The following is a 19142-nucleotide window of genomic DNA, read 5'->3' on the forward strand; positions in this document are numbered from 1 at the left end:
AATTGTGCATCGATCCACAGCTGAAAATAGCCCCCAACAAATGCACTGTTTGTTCCCAGTGGTGGAATGTAACTAAATACATTTACTCAGGTACTGCATTTAAGTACACATTTGAGGTAATTGTACTTTACCGGAGTCTATTCTTTTCATTCTACTTCTGCTCCACTACATCTCAGAGGGAATTATTGTACTTTTTAATTCACTACAAGTATTTGACAGTTTAAGTTACTACTAGTAAATTTTGTTTACATACAAAACGTAAAAAGACGAGGCTTTTAAAATATGATGTGTTGTTATAAGTCAAACCACACAACAGTAAATACAAGTACATATGGGGGGGGGGGGGTGGGGTGGGGGGGGTCACAGAGGGAATTTTTCTTTTTCTTTTTACTTTAAGTACATTTTCCCTTTATTATTTAAATGAAAAACTCAATCAGTTGAGGAAGACTGTGATTCAGAGAATTGAAAGCTAGTACATTCTTACGTTCTTAAAAATGAAAGTTCTTTAGTAGAAAACAATGGAACAGTGAAAAATGACGCCACAGGTCGTTTGTACGAGCAGCAATTACGATTCATATTTACCGTTGAGTGTGAGGTGGCGACCTCTAGTGGTCGTAGTAATTATGACGGGAGCAAAGCAGGAAGTCATGTGACGTGGTATTATTTTCACCAAGGAGATTTGAAAATAAAAGTAAACAGCAAGTTGTTTTAACTTTACGGAACAGACAGAACTACGTCAAGTGCTCAGTCACGTGTGTAATTACGTCATGTACGTACGCACGGAAGTGAAGTAACCTAACAGATGTACTAACCTAAACCACAATCTCTTTTCTAAACTTAAGCACATCGTTTTTTGTGCCTAAAGCTTAACCAAACTGCGACCGTTTCACGATGTTAACAACATTTTTTAAACCGCGACCGTTTAGTTTAGGTATGAGGAATTGTACTTAATATGATTTCACATGACAACTAAATTGATTGACTGATTTAGGTACGAGGACAGAAAACGCTCCTGGGGTTGTATTTCCTGCCACCACTAGGGGCGCTAATTTGTAAAACACTCCTATGGGACGTATTATAGGGTAGGAATAAAAAAAAAAAACGATGTGGTCTTGTGGTTTGGAGGACTTGTTGGAAACAATGGGCTTGGAGCTGAGTGCCACAGACAGGGTGGGGTAGTTGTAGAGTATCAAGAGATGGACTAAGAACTAGTTTGTATGACGTGTTGCCCAACCACGTTGGGAGACAAAGTGTTTATACCTGTTGTAACTTATAGAAGATGCAGGATGCAGTCAGAAAGGTGATTTTTAAAAGCTGTTTGACCATGTGACAAGGAATTTGACGGAGCATACTGGCCCCTCAACACATTGTTGGTGTTGGATTTTACATAGGATTTGTTAAAAGTGCCAGCCTGGGCTGTAATGCTCAATCTGGCATCCTTACAGTGCATCTTAAGTTTTTTTTCCCCCTTCCCTCTTTGTATTGCAAGTTTGAACTGATATGTTATTGAAAAGCATTAACTTATTTCTTCTGAAATCATAATAAATATCCATATATTTCAATGGTCCAAAACAGAACAGAATCCAAGGTTACAAGACTAAACAGATAAAATATTCCATCTCCGGGCTAAATTGAGTGGGTGTGCTTTTCTGCAATGACCTCCCTCACCATTCATACCACAGCATATTTATCACAATCAATTTGTCAATTAGTTCTGGAGGCACCCGACCATGACAGGCACTTACTGTAAAAATGAGTACAAATTGATAAGAAAACAGTGCATGATGGTCTTATGAGAACTAATGGCGTGTCTGCCAGCTGAGAGGCTCCGTTCTCGAGAAATCATTCTCCCTGCCACCATTGTCTTTACAGTGCCCCTTTTCCCGACTCTATTTTGTTCTCTTGGAGACTGTCGCTGTGCATTTTCCTATTCTCTCTCCCCCTCTCGGTCTCTCCAGCTGCGCCCTATCACTCTCCTGTAGAGCTGACTGCAGAGCCGACTGTCAGTCTGTCATTTGTGGCAGGTGTCTTGAAACATTGATGTAATGGCTGTGCGAACCCTTTCATAACACGTCCCAAAGTCCTAAATCTCTGCTGCAATATGGGAGTACTGCTGTGTCATTCCGTATGCACGCACGCCAGCTCTGGGCTATTCTAATAATAAATGTGAAAGAACACAAAAAGGAATCTTCATAAATCTGCTTTCTGAAGACACGGCGAATGGAACCAACTGCTCTTCCCTGTTAAAACTTTTTTCAACCAAAGTTTCTTGTCTTGTTTTCTCTGGCAATTTTTGTGATCACTTTTGATCATTTTCCTTCATGTTCTTCAAATGTCCAGTCGCGCCGTCGTCGGCTGCCTTTTTAAAAGGCATTGATCTCCTGTGATCATAATCTGGGGACAGCCAGTTTTGATGTTGGGTAGACCTTGAGAGAAATCTTTTTTTTATTCATGAAAAAGGAAAACAGACAGTCAGCAGTCAGGACCGCTGAATCGGGCAGGCTTAGATATACTGTAGATGCATGGGTTAGGGCAGATGAGAGCACACACACACACACACACACACACACACACACACACACACACACACACACACAGAGGCTGTTGTTACTTTCATTTGTCCGTGTGATTAATAGATTTCCATGTAGACAATTTCTTGTCACTCACGTCATGATGAGAGTCTCCTCCCCAGGCTCTCCCAGCACCCCGTCCACGAACAGAGGCGTGTTGGTGAAGCTGTACTTGTTCCACTGCAGTCCTTCGTCAAAGCTCAACCTGGGAACACAAACAGCCCCGTTGCACAGGGCACCAACGCTGACTCAACGCTGACCCCCCCCCAAGAGTTGTTTAACAACTTTATTTCATATTCTGCTCAGTGAACACCGACTACGTTTACACACACGATATTCTGTTTTTCCCCCAATTCCAAAAAAGACACTATTCCAACTAAGCTGTTTACATGGCTTATGAAAGTGACCATTCCACTGTTATTCCAGTTTACATGAAGCAGTGTCAAATTGTATCAACTGGTGGCGGACTTGTTGGAGCGTGCGAACACAGCCTCCCTCTTTCATTCCTTCAACCAGCTTCTTGAAAACGTCGGCGTTGCAATGTTAGCACATATCCAAAAACCTGTTGCTATTCAAGTCTTTCACAATGTTTAGAAGTAGGTGTGTTTCTCCTTCTTTTCTTTTAGGCATGCATCTCTACCACATGAAATTGCCGTCCTATAACTCTTTAAAAAACAAATCTGGAATCAAATTTAAAACCACTCAATAAAAAACTAACAATAACAATCAATTTATGCAAATCTACGGAGCCCCTAAAGGGACATGGAATTTTTTTTTTTTTCATTTGTCAGAATGGAGGAGGTTTTCATTTTCCTTAAAACACAATGAAATGTACCTGATAGTGTCAACCTCAAACTTAAAGATGATAAGGCAGCTGTTATCTGATTTCATGCTGTGAATGTGAAATATTAACTTTAGCCACATAGCTGTAGCAGTTTTGTATTTGTGAATACTGTTGTTTCTTGTGCCAACATTTTGACGATTTGAATGTATATTTGAAAAACCGTAACAAATAAAAATAAAAACTCTACTGCAGCCCTGCAAACTGTTGGCTGGGTGGTTTGTGTACATCAACCATAGCAACGCACAGAGCTGACCGTAAGCAGAACACAGGCAAGAGGCCGTAAACTTTCAGTAAACTTTCCGTAAACTGTCACAAACTGCAGTAAAATATGTAAATATATCGAAAGAATGTTTTTAAAGCCAGAATAACACCAGCATGTCCCACATGTCTTAATCGTAAAATGCTAAATTTGGAAATTCAGAATATCCAAACAGAAATGTGGTGGTTACATGACCTAGTCATATTCGGAATAATAGTGGAATATTAGTGTGCATGTAAACATACTCACTGATAAGTAGAAGCTAGACTCATTATGGCTCTAAACACGGAGAGGTGAAATTGAATGACAATTGTCAAAGCAGACTTTTCTAACCAGAATAATAGGCTATCGTCCCCCCAGTTAGAAGACATGCAGTATTCCTTTGCCTGTTTGACTTACTTAAAGCTGTAGTGCGTAACTGTTTTTAAAAGCCGCTGCCAAATGAGGTGCTACAAAGTTAATAAGTTAAGACTATCATCTCCACAAAACTCTCTCTGGATTTGTCAGTATGGCTATGTTTACAAAATGGTGTCGTCCGGTGACTTTCGCACGCAGAAAATCGAGCGAAGATAATGACCTCTTCTGAAGAGTCCATCATGTTTTATTTTAATCCTCTGTGTCCTCCTCGGCTACTAGCAACTGTGTGGAGGACGGGTGACGTTGGGTGACGCGCCAACAATTTTGTTGTCATTACTTAGAATTCCTCATGGGGGAGACAGAAACTACACACACTATAGCTTTAAAGCCCCAGTGTGTAACATTTGTAGTTGTTCATTATTGAAATCTGTGTTGCCCGTTCACAAACTTGTCCTTTTTCATGAATATTGACCACCACCATCAATTTCAAGTATTCCTATTGGCTTGGAATTTTACACTTGCGCTTGCATGAACTGGGGTAGACGCTCCATAATGATGCGCCATCTTGAAATACGTTAGCCGGTAAGGGACATACAGACTATATTGCTCCACCTTTGGCGTTTTCGACTCATAGCTGCTGCTAATGGGTATCGTCGCTTCCCGGGCCCGGCAAGTTTAAAGAAGGAAACATGGAGGACCACACGTATTCAAAATCAAAAAAAACTCTTCTTCGCCCAGAAAAAGAAAATGGATATTGAAAAGAGCAAGAGACCGGAAAAAGAGTGAACATTGGAGCTGCTTTGGAGGACCACACCAAATCCCAACTAGTTAATTATCCTCTGGACCGCAGCAGTCTCCTTTTCTTTCTCTCTCCTTTCCGTCGGGTGGGGAGCGTGCCCACTCGTGGTGTCCGCGCCTCTCTCCGACATGAACTCATGGATGTATTAAGAGAACGTATGAACTCCAACAAGGACGGCTGATAGACGGCCTTTTGTACACCTTCGCTTTTTGAAGCGTGAAGGCTACCGTAGCTGCAATACTGCGTGGCGAGAGAGAGTTGATTGCGATATATGATCTCAACGCTAGATGGGAGTAACTCTTACACACTGTAGCTTTAAGACTTGGGGCTGCCTCCTAAGGAGTCAGTATTACTGCGACAGGTGACGTCTCTGTCACAATGACTCACCACAGGTGTCTGATGGGAAGCGGAGTGTGTCTTATTGCGACTAAGGCTCCTCCCTGGTCAAGATATAGCACAGCATACTCCTCGTCGAAGATCTGCAGGGACAGAAAGAGAGAGAGGGCTCACTCTGCAGTGGCTCGTTACCCGCGTGCATGTCCAACACGTCTGCACACACCCACGCTGTATCATTCAGGGAAGCCAAGTGCTACTTGCTACACCAGCCTTTGAAATGTTACTTTTCATTGCTGTTTTTAATTAGAAACAAGCTCCGCCCCCCCCCGATGAATTGAAAGCGCCAGGATCAAGTGAGGTGAGGCCACCTACAGGTACTGTATGCAGGGACTGGATCAAACAACTCTTAAAATTGTATTTGATTATCAACCTTAAAAAGCTCTGCGTGGTGTACTCTGTGTAAGGATTTAAAAGGCTTTATAGTCAGAGTCAGAGAGCGAGTGAGGAGGAGGATAGTTCTAGTGAGGCCACAGCAGGTCAGTCCGATCTATATGGAGAGCCGATATGATTCAATTGGGCACATTAATGGAAAAATGTATTATAAGGTGTGAGTCGGTAATAATATTTCTGCATAATGGCTGCAGTATAAATGTGTGTATAATAACTGGAAGCTGATCTCAGCCAACAGCAGTAATAGAACCTTAATGACACTAGACGTTAAAGTCAAAAATTAATTATTGCTAAAAAATTAGTGCAGGGGTCTTTTTTTTAAACGTTTTTTAAGCCAAGGACCCCTTAACTGAGAGAGATGGAGCAGGGACCCCTTACTGCATATATTGTTTAAAATGAAGTTGCATATTAAACTGGGCCCACAATAACGTGTAGGGCAGAATAAAGCCTGTATACAGTACATATATCTTTTCCTGGAACACTAAGCTATTCAAATAATAATTGTCGGCATGATTTTATAAATCATGGTTTAATGTTAAACATATTAATATATTACATATATTATATTATTATTTTATTTGCATTATTAAATTTGTCATGTTTTTTATTGTTTTTGATTTTGTCTGCTCTGCTATGTTTTGAGTCTTTTCTCTTGTTTTTATTAACCCACATTTTTTTCTTGCTGTTGTTGGGGCCCACTGTTCAGCTCTCTGTTGTTGTATTGACCTCTGGATATCCTGCTGTTGCCTTGCTTTGTCCGTCAAAGCACCTTGTAAACTGTTTAACAGGACAAGGTGTAATCCAGCAGAGGTATACTGGAAATCTCTTTTTTTTTAACACGATACACTCCAAATTGTAATTCAGGGCCGATTCCAGGATTTTTTCATATTTCAGGTGGGGGCCAGTGCCACCCCATGCCCCCCTTCTAGCCCTAACCCTGTTAAAATTATGAAAAAGCTGCTAGTTGGCATCCAGTCAAACAGTGGAATGAAACTAAACAGCCCGATAGGGCCTCCTAAATGTTCGACGAACTCTCAGCGTTCGTTCATTCTCCAGTCAGTAGCGCACCGCAGAAGCTGACAGCGAGTCTCCTAGCAACATCGGCACTTAAATGTCATTCACCCGCTGCATTGGAAACCGAGAAAGTGCGAGAACAAAAGCCTCCTCACCTGTCTCCATGTGTTTCCTGCGTCCGAGGCGACGAACACACTGACATTGGTGCTGGACAGCTCCGAGCCGATGGAGCCTGGCGGTGGGAGACAGACACACAGAAGACAAACTACGGTAAGGGTTTGAGGTGAGGATATTGCATAATGCAGAAACAGGAAATTAATTCTATTTGAGATTAAATAAATGCCAAATTTCACAAAGAGCCTTTAGACAGTAGTAATAGTGATACAGCAGGGGGCCCCAGCCTGCAGCTGCACGCTGAGGCTATAATTACAGTGCTCCAGAAGATTGACTGTGCACTGCGACATTTGCCCATACCCCTAAATTAACCAATAAATCCACATTACTGTATTCATCTTTTCAGCAGTTCTGACCATATTAAGACAAGCCTTCCTAATGCTGTGCAGACTGCTTTAATTGCTTTAATTTGTCCTGTAATTGGTGCCAGGTGGTTAAACACGAAGCTGGAAAGTACTGCTGAAAGTGTTTCAGAGGCATGGTTGTCTGAGGCCTCCTGGAGAAACTATTTGCCTTACATTTGTGAGCCGATCCGCACTGTTAATTAACCATGCGAACCGACCCACAAACCGCCAACTTTATGCATTATAGTAGCACTAGAACTGGTAGTAGAAAGGAAATGGCATTTGAGAGAGGTCAAGCAACACATTCTCACTCCCATCGCGTCAAAAAGCGACGCTTGGTTAGGTGCCTTTGGCGTTTGTTATTAACGCAAAAAGGTCTCCTTTAGCGTCATATTTAGACATGCTTGGTCGAGACTCCTGGCTTTCCCTTAAGTTACCAGCTAACGCTAGCGGTAGCTAACTTAACTAGCTTGGTTACATTTAAAAAAGTATCTAGTTGTAGTCTTGCAATGTGTGACCCTGAAAGGAATACGCCACTGTTTGTTGAAATAGGGCTTATCACGGTCTCCCCTGGCTGTAGATAGGTGGGCCAACGCATTTTTTGTCTCAGTGCAAGTAATTAGGTGGTTTTTTTGTCTTTTGTTGGCTCACTTTTACTCACAACATGCTAACATAGGATTCCATTCACTACGCTAAGCTAACTAGCGGCAGCGCTGCCGGTGTTGCACCAGACTAAAACAATGCATGCACAAAAAATGCGTTGGCCCACCTATCTCCAGCTAGAGGAGACCGTGATAAGACCCATTTCAACAAACGGTGGCGTATCCCTTGAAGATCCCCAGTCTTTACATATTATAAGTCTTTGATGTTAGATGTGAGATGATTGTCTTTAGAGGTCAGATGGTGTCAGACTGTAGTCTTTTCAAAGTCTTCTAGTGGATGGTAGGCATACGTTTTTGAAACCAAAACTTACAACTTCGGTCTTATTTTTGTAGTTCTAGCCATCGTTCCTAGGCTCACGATGTCAAATGACAGAATTGGCCCTTTTGCGAGAATTGCAAGTGGAAGCAAAAGCCACAATAACTGTGCTGGTTACTTTACTAGCTAATTATAAAACAATTCCACATTTCCTCTCACTCTGTTAATTCTTTTGGGCCATTTTGTAGCTGGAATAAGGACAGAGATCAAACAAAAATCAGTCGGTTGTTTTATTCCCACATCCCTGAAACCTGTTTAATTTACAATGTCTCACAAAGGTACAGACACCTTGTCCAGACACCCGAGGCGTGCACTGATGCGTTATTGACTGAGCCGGTCCATGCAGGAGTAAATATCACTGAGGTGTGAATTCACCTGGGGGCCTACTGATCTCATTTTCCTCTTTTTCTTTGCTTTCTCCCCGCTGAGTCAATGAGAATCTTTGCTTTCTCAGGCCTAAAACACAAGGATTATATAGTTTTTTGTTTTGTCATTTCCCCTCTGTTTAAAGGTGAGCTAATACATGCATGTCTTCAGATGCCTATGGGAGTCGTTTACTGATGCTCAACAGGGACAAACTATTGAAAACAGAAGTAAAGAGAAAAATCTCGCAAACTTTCCGAGCTGCAGTGCCATATGGGAAATGTCACTCCACTGAAATGTTGAGTGCCAAGATTTTCAGCAAACTGAAGGAGGCATATTTTTTTTTTCCTTTGTCTGCCTAAGTGATTTTTGTTGTATTTGTCTCTTTAAATTAGCGTAACATATCTACTGCAACCATGGATGGAGAAAAGAAACTTCAAGAAGGAGATCCACTACCCGATGGTGAATGTCACTGCCAATAAAAACACAACCAGGGAAAAAACCATGACGGGTCTCCTTTGTTGAAGCAAACCATACAATAAACCATTTCAACGTTCTTTTAGAATAAAATGCTCGGTGGCTCTTCCCCAAACATTCCTGAAGAAACAAACTATTCAAACCTGCAACTTAACCAAACATAACTGTGGTTGTGTGATTGCTTTAAAGGGTAAATACTGTTTTTTTATTTTCAACCTGGACCCTATTTTCCTATGTTTTTGTGTCTAAGTGACTGATGGGAACAACAATCTTTGACATTGGTCCAGTATTAAGTGTCAATTCTGTAACCGGCAGCCACAGACAGGGCTGCAAGGTAACCCTATGGGGCAAATGTGCATCGTCAGTTTGATTCATTTGGTTTTATTTGCCACTGAATCGCTCAGATTAATATTCTAAGTGTCTGACACATTATGGAAAGTCTCCCTATAGAGATAGGTAGCGATGGTTCTGTTTAACCAGAAACAGCTCTGAAGTCGCTAGCGCTAAACCCGCCAGACTCCATTTAAAAAAGCAATACATTTAGCGTGTATAGAGCCAACATATTTTCACATGTAAATCGGTAAACTATGTGTTTATTTCAACAAAAACTAGAGTTGTGATGGTTGGAAAAGTGGAAAGACGACCCAAAACGGCTTTTCATAGTTTTATTTTGTTGCTGTCGACTTTGAGTGAAGTGTATTTTACGATGCTAAAATTACGGTTTATTTACATGGAGTCTGGTGGCTTTAGCGAATGCAATTTCGCGGATGTTTTTATGTTTAACAGAAAGGTCCACCTCCTTAGAAATCCTTTCCATAATGTTGTCAGACACTTATAATAAGAATATTAATCTGAGTCTGTCAGCGGCAAAACAAGCACTTTAGTGAAGGTAAATACAAGCTGGATAATTGTCCTATTAACTTACATTGTAGCTTGTTTCACCGCTGCCCGACTGCAGAGATCTCACATAATACTGGACCAATGTCAAAGATTGTTGTTCCCATCAGTCACTTAGACACAAAAACATAGGAAAATAGGGTCCAGGTTGAAAACAACGGAAGCTACCCTTTAACTGTGGTTGTATGTTTGCTTTAAATTAAACCAGTACTGAATGTAAAAGATTTAACAATTTTAACACAAACAAACCCGGGATAAGAAGTGCTAAAATGTTACACAAAAGCAATGGTAAAATTATAGCAAACTGAAAATGAATACAATATGAAAAGAACTAGAGCAATGTGTAAAATAAATGTGGACAAATGTATGTAGACAAGCACAAGGGACAAGTGCTGAGTGCAGGGAATGTCACCCACTTTGTCACAGACTTGCTTTCTGCAATGGAACTTGTTTTTTAATAGTAAAATGCAAGTCTATTTTAAAAAAATAGAAAAATGTAAAAACAACTGTGAGCACATGGTAGAGGTTTCATTCTATTAGACAAAACAAAAAGCTCCAAAGGCCCCCCAGAACTCCAGGTAGAGAGAGAAAAGAGAACCAACATGTCACTCAAAAGAGATTCCCTCTCACCCACCTGAAGCGACGATGATCCCCGGCGTCGAGTCCCTGCTGGCTATGTTTCCAGATGTGTAGGGATTGGCAGACACTTGAAGGTGGAGATGTAATGAACAGTAGGGCTGCAGAGAAGAAATCACAAACTCAGTAATCAAAAAATATGACACTAAAAACCATCGCAAATGTTTTTCTGAATAAAACAGCTGTTGCATCGACTTGGATGCAGCATCCTCCCAAGTCACCGGTTTTATCACAAACACCATTTCCCCCCATTTATTTTGATTGGGTTAACCTTTAACGACACGATTCTCATTACGAGCCAGCAAAATGCCAGTAGTGCAGGCCATGTTGTGACGGGCTGTTAGAAGCTTTATTAAAACTCTGACATTTCCTGACAAATTACTGTATAATATGGGTAGAAGGCAAGGCGTGCCCCATAATCACTAATTGGTTTAGCAAAAAAAGGGTGATTATTTTTTACAGTGTTTCCCATACACATTACATATATATATATATATATATATATATATATATATATATATATATTTGTGGCAGCCCGCCACACAAACAGTGTTGACTGCCACATACTTCCCGACTGTGAATATCTCCTCCGTGCAGATTAATGAATGCCATTGATTATTCTACACACTCCAATATCGTTATGTAGGTGGTGGTATCTCGCCTTAAACTTGGTTGGCGATCCCCTAATTAACACACAGAAGAAGAAGTTGCTTTTTCCCACATCAATCTTTTTCCCCGCAGAGAAGACGGCTGGAGTTCATTCAGAGTTTAATGGTTAGTATTATGAATTTGTTATTTATTCCGTGTTTTAACTGCATGGAAAAAGTTTTGGTGCCCCTTAAACCATACATTGTAAGTAAGTAAGTACGTGTTTTTATTTGATTAGGACAATGCACATTAATCAATATTTCTGTAAATGCTCCAGTGTTAGCCATTTGGCAAATTTTCAACTGTAGTCCTAGTATGCATGTCTTCATGGTATTGTGTAATTTTTTGAGTTGATTCTTAGCAAAAATCCCTTTGTTCTTTCACAAATATGTGCTCATTCATGTGTAATTACTTCCACCAATATGGAGTTATATTCCTATCTTTATTCAAGAGCGCATTCTTTCAATTTGAGAGCATTTCTCACTGATATTACGTTCAGATTTTGTAATAATTTCCCTCAAAACCTTGCTCTCACACTCAAATGGTCATGCTCGCGCTTGGATTTGCTCTGCTTGTGCTCAAACTTTGTGCTCAAACTTGATATGTTGTTCTGTGGACAGATTTCCTGCTCTCAGCTTTGAACCTTCTCCTCGCACTCAGCCTGATTCTGCGCGCTTGCAAATCTGCTGCTCTCGGATCTCTCCTGCTCGCTTGGATTTTTCTGTTACAACACTATCAAAATTCCACAACCAATAGAATGCCAGGTGTAGTGTTGACCAATGAAATGATCCCTGCCCCGTTGAGGGTGCGTTCGTTTTATGTGAGAACATTCGTTGCGGCCGGCTCCTATGTAAACATGGGTCTGTAACCCAAGTTTATTTAACCCCGCCGTCCATCGCTTTATTATTAGTATATATGAACGACATATGACGGACAGTATGTGTGTATTTACAACTGGTATTTAATGACCCCACTTTGTAAATTTTCCTCGTTTGGTTAACCATGTTCCTGGGGGTTTGGCTAATTTCAGACATGTTAGAGGCAATTGTAAAACCTAAACTGTAATATAACTGAAAAACAAAAGAAACTGGATTGTTTGTATCAGTTTTTACATCACTGTTGCATGTTTTTCAGATGTTCTAAATTCTTATAACATTATTTTAACAATAACATTTGTATAGAAAGTTGTAAGTACAATTCCTATAATAAAACACTATTTAAAATAGCAGTTATTTATTTTTACCCTTATGAAATCAATACAAAGCAAATTGAACAGAAAAAAACAAGTATTTTGTTTCAGTTTCCCTTCTTCCAGGTGGGGCTGAAGTACCCCTGTTGAGCTGCACCGTGTGCATGGACCAGTGTTGTACAACCACACTACTGTGTTGTTCCAGTCAGTACATTACTCCAAACGCAAAATCCCATTGGTTCCCCCTGTACTCACCTGTGTGCAGAGGGCAGGCATTAGTGGCACAAACCAAGTACGTTGGCAAGTCTGATAATAATTTAATTGTAAAATCATGTTACATACACTTATCATTTCTTTCTTGCTTAAATTCACAGGGTGCACAACAAGGCCCAGGAGAGACAATTACTGTGATGTCCACACATCCAAAGCAGAGAAGGTAAGGTAAGGTAAGATAGTAATGATGTTAAAGAAAGCTATGTACACCTAATACCTTATGTGTTGATGTCTATGAATTTGTTTTAAATAGGAGCACACTATACAAAGACAACAGTGGAGAGTTGCTGGATCGGTCTGTCCTCAAAGTGCCAGAGATCTACAAGGACTTCACCTGTTTCTGCACCATCACCTGCATAATCCAAGTGATAAAAGAGAGAACAAACTATTTTGTTCTCTGCTTACATGAATAGGTGCCTGTAATGTCTGCACACATAAACAATCAATTAATAAATGTTAAGTATCACTGATATTTCTTAAATCATTGTTGTTTTTCAGAGCAATAAGATTATTAAAGCCATGTTCATACTTGCAACAAATTAAAACCCTTATCAAGGCAAATAGGTTTTTCATTTTCTGTAATCTAAATCTAAAAACAGTATAATTAAATTTACCAGAGTGGACACACTAATTTACCTTGTCAAAACAATAAGTAATTCATAACCAACTGCACAATATTTGACACAAAACCTAAAAAGCGTATGGTTCATACTCCTGTGAAGCAGTACACTTTGCCTGTAGGATTTACTGTAGCAGGAACATTGATATTGGCAAACTGATGACCCAGGTACAGGTGAGTTTGTGAGCAGGGTTATGATATGAACTAAAATAAAGATAAGATAAGCCTAGTGTTCACAAGAGGGATAATTCAGGTATTGCAACACAAGTTATAGAATAATTGAATTAAATAGGAGGTATATATAACTAGTAGAAAATAAATTAACTAAACAAGAGCAATTAAGGCAAAGTTATGAGGTAGTAGCAAGCTAAAGTGACGTATAATCAATAGCAGTGAGTCACATCAACAGTGTACACCAGAATAATATATACTGTGATTAAGTAATGATACTTAGTGTTGTCTGTAGACTACTAATATAACAAAACAGAAAAATAATATAGTGTACGATGCAGTATGGAGAACAACCGAGTCCCATATGACCCCAAGAGACTTTAATTGCAGCTGTTGATGATGTTGCAGATGGTTGTAGTCTGTAGCCAGTCATACAGTAGGTAGATCTGGAGCAGCAGGGTGACTTCTAGCTTTCATGGGCTGGTGATAAGACTCTGCTGCTATGATGCAGCATTGGTCGAGCCCTTCATTCTCAACTGGAAGAAAAGAAAAGAAAAGAAAAGAAAATGCTTGTTTTTTCTGTTCAGTTTGCTTTGTATTCATTAAAAAAAACTGCTATTTAAGGAGCAAATTATTCTAGATCTGTTTTTACTATAGTGATAACATTGTACTTAACATTACAACGTTTTATACAGACTGATATGAATCCATCATTTTCAAACTAATGTTATATGAAGAAATGAAGACTAAATTCTGATGAACAACACACAACAGTGATGCAAAAACAAACACAAACAATCCAGTTTCTGGTGTTCTTTCAGTTATATTACAGTTTAGGTTTTACTATTGGCTCTAACATTAAATTAACAAAATCTCCAGGAACAAGGTTAACCAAACGAGGAAAAATACACATACTGTCGGTCATATGTTGTTCAATCTAGCTAAACTATGAAGAAAATCTATTTGTTTACGGACATCAAGCTATGCTGTATGTTAGCATGTCTGAAATTAGCCAAATCCCCAGGAACATGGTTAACCAAACGAGGACAAATTACAAAGTGGGGTCATTAAATACCAGTTGTAAACACACATACTGTCCGTCATATGTCGTTCAATCTAGCTAGCTAAACTACTGATTTAAAGAAAAGCTATTTGTTTACGGACATCAAGCTAGGCTAGCTATGGCTAGCGCCATATGCTATGTGCTTAATTTATGTTACTCACCCTCATAGTTGTGTAGCTACGTAACTTGATATGTCCCACTTCAAAGCTTTCTCCCGTTTCCTGATGGGTGCAGGTGAAAGACCGTCGACCATTCTGTGCACATTATTGACATATACTAATAATAAAGCGATGGACGGCGGGGTTAAATAAACTTGGGTTACAGACCCATGGTTACAGAGGAGCCGGCCGCAACGAATGTTCTCACATAAAACGAACGCACCCTCAACGGGGCAGGGATCATTTCATTGGTCAACACTACACCTGGCATTCTATTGGTTGTGGAATTTTGATACTGTTGTAACAGAAAAATCCAAGCGCGCAGGAGAGATCCGAGAGCAGCAGATTTGCAAGCGCGCAGAATCAGACTGAGTGCGAGGAGAAGGTTCAAAGCTGAGAGCAGGAAATCTGTCCACAGAACAACATATCTGAGTCCGAGCACAAAGTTTGAGCACAAGCAGAGCAAATCCAAGGGCGAGCATGACCATTTGAGTGTGAGAGCAAGGTTTTGAGGGAAATTATTACAAAATCTGAACGTAATATCAGTGAGAAATGCTCTCAAATTGAAAGAATGCGCTCTTGAATAAAGATAGGAATATAACTCCATACACCAACTAATCAAAGTATTCTCGTAAGCGTAGAATCTGCCATTCAGAATCATTCGGAATACATATGAGCAACTCGCTAGAATGGCGGCAGCCATGCAGCGCCTCCATCTTTAAAATAAACAACAAAAGTTAATATTGGAGTGGCTAGAACAGCTGCGTTTAAACGATGGAGATACTAAGAGCTAATTTCGGGTTCGGCCACCGTAGGAGGAAGGGCTAGAAAGTAATATTCAGTTGGTTGTCATATACAATTTCACCGCTAGATTGGAGAAATTCTTACACAATGTAGCTTTAAAGAGGTTTTAGCCAGCGCCAAAGGAATATCACGAGTGCCAAAACGCCAACAGTCCCACAAACGGCCAGCGTCAATATCGACGTATGTGTAAAGAGACACAAAACAATCCCCACTAGGGTAATTGGGTAAGTTGCAAACATTTTGTTTTCAATTGTGTTCATGTTCAAGTGTTCAACAAGTTAACAGCACATACAGTAACATTTAAGTTTCCTTTTTTTCGTCTTGCATGCAGAAGGTCACAAAGAGGTGAGCAGCATCTGGCTGTTAAACTAAATTACAAACTGTGGTATCTGTTGTTTTGTCAAAGGGTCAAGGGTCAAGGAGTCTTTATTATCCCCGAGGGGCAATTCGTTTTGCAGCAATAGAATGCAAGATAAACAACAGACACTATCAATAGAGGACACAAATAAATACATATTACACAGAAGTCCACATCTCACATTGAGTTATTAACAAAGCCTATAGTAGCAGGAACAAACATTTTTTGTTTGTTGAAAGATTACATTTTGTGATGTAACTGCCCCTGCACCCTTATAGCATTGAGGATGGGACTGTGGGCAGATTTTCTATTTAAGCTGTTATACAAAGTTGCCAAAAATATTTGCAGTACAATTAATATAAGAATTCTGCACCTCTTTTCGCGCGTTCTGGGTGGATGTTGTGTGTCTTATACCTGCTGCTGTAACACAGTAATTTCCCAGTTTGGGATTACTAAAGTTCATCTATCTATCTATCTATCTATCTATCTATTTTTATTAGGGGTGTGAATCTCCACTAGTCTCACGGTTCAATTTTACTGTCAACGATTCAAGTCGATTCAATATCACGATGCATCACGATGCTTCACCTCCTCAATATTATTATATATTGCTACACATGGTTTTTTTATCAAACAAATTCAAGCTGTCAGATATACAGTATTTTAACTCAGATACTTTTCATCGAATCTGCTCTTAAAAAAAGACACTTCCTGAATGTAGCGGAGTAACACAGCAGACAAAAGGCAAAATCTAAAAAAAGCAGCGACCGGAAAATTAACAAGTAACATCAGTAGGCAATAATTGATTGTCACTGCATCGATGCAGGTCCAGGTCCACATCGATGATTCATTTCAACACCCCTACTATATCTATCTATCTATCTATCTATCTAACGAATGCAGCAGATGACACGCACCATCAAATCTACACTGTCATCTTAGCTTCCTTTTTCATTCAAGCGCCAGAAGCACATCAGAAGAGAAGAGGCTTAGCAGTGGGCGTGCTTTGTCGACAAACACCACATCCTAGTTAAGAAGATATGCAGTGGGATTCTTTTCTCAACTTTGGCTGTGGAGTGATGAACTCGACTGGACTGGACCGGACTATGAGAAAGCTCCAACTTTCAGAAGCTTTCAGGAAGAAAGAGACGTGCGCTTTTCAGTCTGACACCTCTTTCTCTCGGGTTTCTTAAATGAGAGGTCAGCTTATTGGACTGAATCAAAATGGCTGACCTTTCAGCTCAGCAGCCTGGGAGCACTCAGCTTTGACGGGCGCTGCTCTTTTTGAGCTCGGACCTCTCAGCGCTGTCGGGAACAGTCAACTCCTGTCAAGGCCTCCATTTGACGGAAGCGCACACATACGGTACAGAAACATGTATGACACGCAGCCACTCACCAGCACACAGTGAATGCTGTTGCCCCTCAGGTCTTTGTGCGGGGCCTGCAGTAACCTCCAATCTCTGCCTCTGTTGTAGGTGATGTGCGTCTTCACTTGGTTATCCGTCTTTTTGTTGGCAAGGAACATCCCCTTTATTCCCGCTACCTGGGAAATTAGAAAGAGAACCGCTTTAAATGAAAACAGATGTAGACTTCACACGTCTAAAAGATATTAGGCATTTCCATATTTTCAAGTCACGTTGCAGAAAATGAACGCAGTGCACTGCAAAGCAAATCGCATGCCCTGGGGCAATGCAGCCACGCTCACTTATCTCTTCTATATTCCCAACTAAACCAAATGCAGCCCACTGAGTGGGGAATGATTGACTGTCTGGGGACTTTTGAGTAATCAATGTGTGTCTTAAACGAATCTGACTCTTTGTTGGAGGCTCCAAGGAATAGCTCAGGGATACCGAATTGAGCCAGTGACAGTCGCATCAGGCGATATAAACGCCACTTCAGTAATTGACAGATACTTCAATCTCCCTCGGAGGAGAGATTTAGCATATCCTACGATTTGGGTGGCGACCCCAATCAAGACAGTGGATTTGATTCTATCAGCGAGGCCACAGCAAGACACGAGCAGCATCATCAACACCTTAATGATTTGATTCAGAGATACAGTTTGGGTGCTGTTATGACTTTAAAAATATCTGATCTGAGAGCCAGAGCCTCACTATTAGCCTACAACACACTTTCTTTTCCCATTTCTTTTTGGATTAGGTGCATTTTGTGAAGTAATATCTGCAGTTATACATCAAAGAAAGAAATAATCTCAGCCTCCCAAAAATCTATAGATCCCTGGCACAATCCCCTCTTGTCTTTGTTGATGTCAGCACTTTGAAGCTGCTTGGTATTCACACAATGTGCTCTGAAGTCTGTAGGCTTGTTTCAAAAATGACAAAACAAGTACATTTCATAATCTCTTCCTCCTGGCTCTAAAATACTGATCAGTTTTTATAATAAACTTGCAGGCTGAGCACTCATCAAGCAGGTCTTATTTGATACTGTTATTTTAAAAGACCAAAGTGGCCAAAATGAATACTGCAGACTTGGGTGGGGGGGTAGGCCTCATGTACAGCTTACCAATCAAAAACTAAGGCAGAGTCATTCTACTTCTACAGATGTTAGGGTTACATCTGACGCACTTGCTGCCACTTAAAAGAGTTGACGTGGTAGGCGCGGGATAAAATGTGGGCTGCACTTGATGACTGTAGACGGTAGGTGGCAGCAGGATGCTTGAATCCTGTTGACAGCATGGTCGACATTTTAGGATTTAAGAATAATACAGCTTCCGACCAATCAAAATGGGTTGCAATGGCAGAGTGGCATTTAGCGAGTGGCAACGCTGCAGAAGCAACGTTTTGAAGTTCAGACACTAGCAGTAATCTTGTACGACGCATCTAATGCTAACAATTCTAAATGTGCACAGGAGCAGCAGCCGACAGCAGCTCTGTTCTACTCTCTGCTCTGTTCACAGTAATACTTTTCTCATTAATTATACCTTATTTCAGCAACAACTCGTCCACTATCAGAATGTTCATTTTTATGACTCAATATCGCTAAACCCACAGACGGAACCAGCAGGTTGTTTGAATCATGAGTCCTGCTACATCCTGCTATGCCCTGCTACGTCCTGCTACGTCCTGCTATGCCCTGCAGTGTCCTGCTACGCCCTGCTATGCCCTGCAGTGTCCTGCTACATCCTGCTATGCCCTGCTACGTCCTGCTATGCCCTGCTACGTCCTGCTATGCCCTGCAGTGTCCTGCTACATCCTTCTATGCCCTGCTATGTCCTGCTATGCCCTGCAGTGTCCTGCTACGTCCTGCTATGCCCTGCTACGTCCTGCTATGCCCTGCTATGCCCTGCTATGCCCTGCAGTGTCCTGCTATGCCCTGCTATGTCCTGCTATACCCTGCTACG

General features: G+C 40.7%; 1 protein-coding gene across 1 annotated transcript in view; it reads right to left on the minus strand.

Annotated features, from left to right (window-relative positions):
- sorcs1 (sortilin-related VPS10 domain containing receptor 1) overlaps positions 1-19142 on the minus strand; it is a 171403-nt gene that overhangs the window by 35798 nt on the left and 116463 nt on the right. The window contains exons 10-14 of the mRNA XM_028589998.1: positions 17178-17324; positions 10497-10599; positions 6785-6861; positions 5217-5308; positions 2668-2775 (exon numbers count right to left, since the gene is read on the minus strand). Coding sequence (XP_028445799.1) covers positions 2668-2775; positions 5217-5308; positions 6785-6861; positions 10497-10599; positions 17178-17324 — 527 coding nt within the window. The remainder of the gene's footprint in view (positions 1-2667; positions 2776-5216; positions 5309-6784; positions 6862-10496; positions 10600-17177; positions 17325-19142) is intronic.

This window comes from Perca flavescens, chromosome 2, assembly GCF_004354835.1.
Source record: "Perca flavescens isolate YP-PL-M2 chromosome 2, PFLA_1.0, whole genome shotgun sequence".
NCBI lineage: Eukaryota > Metazoa > Chordata > Actinopteri > Perciformes > Percidae > Perca > Perca flavescens.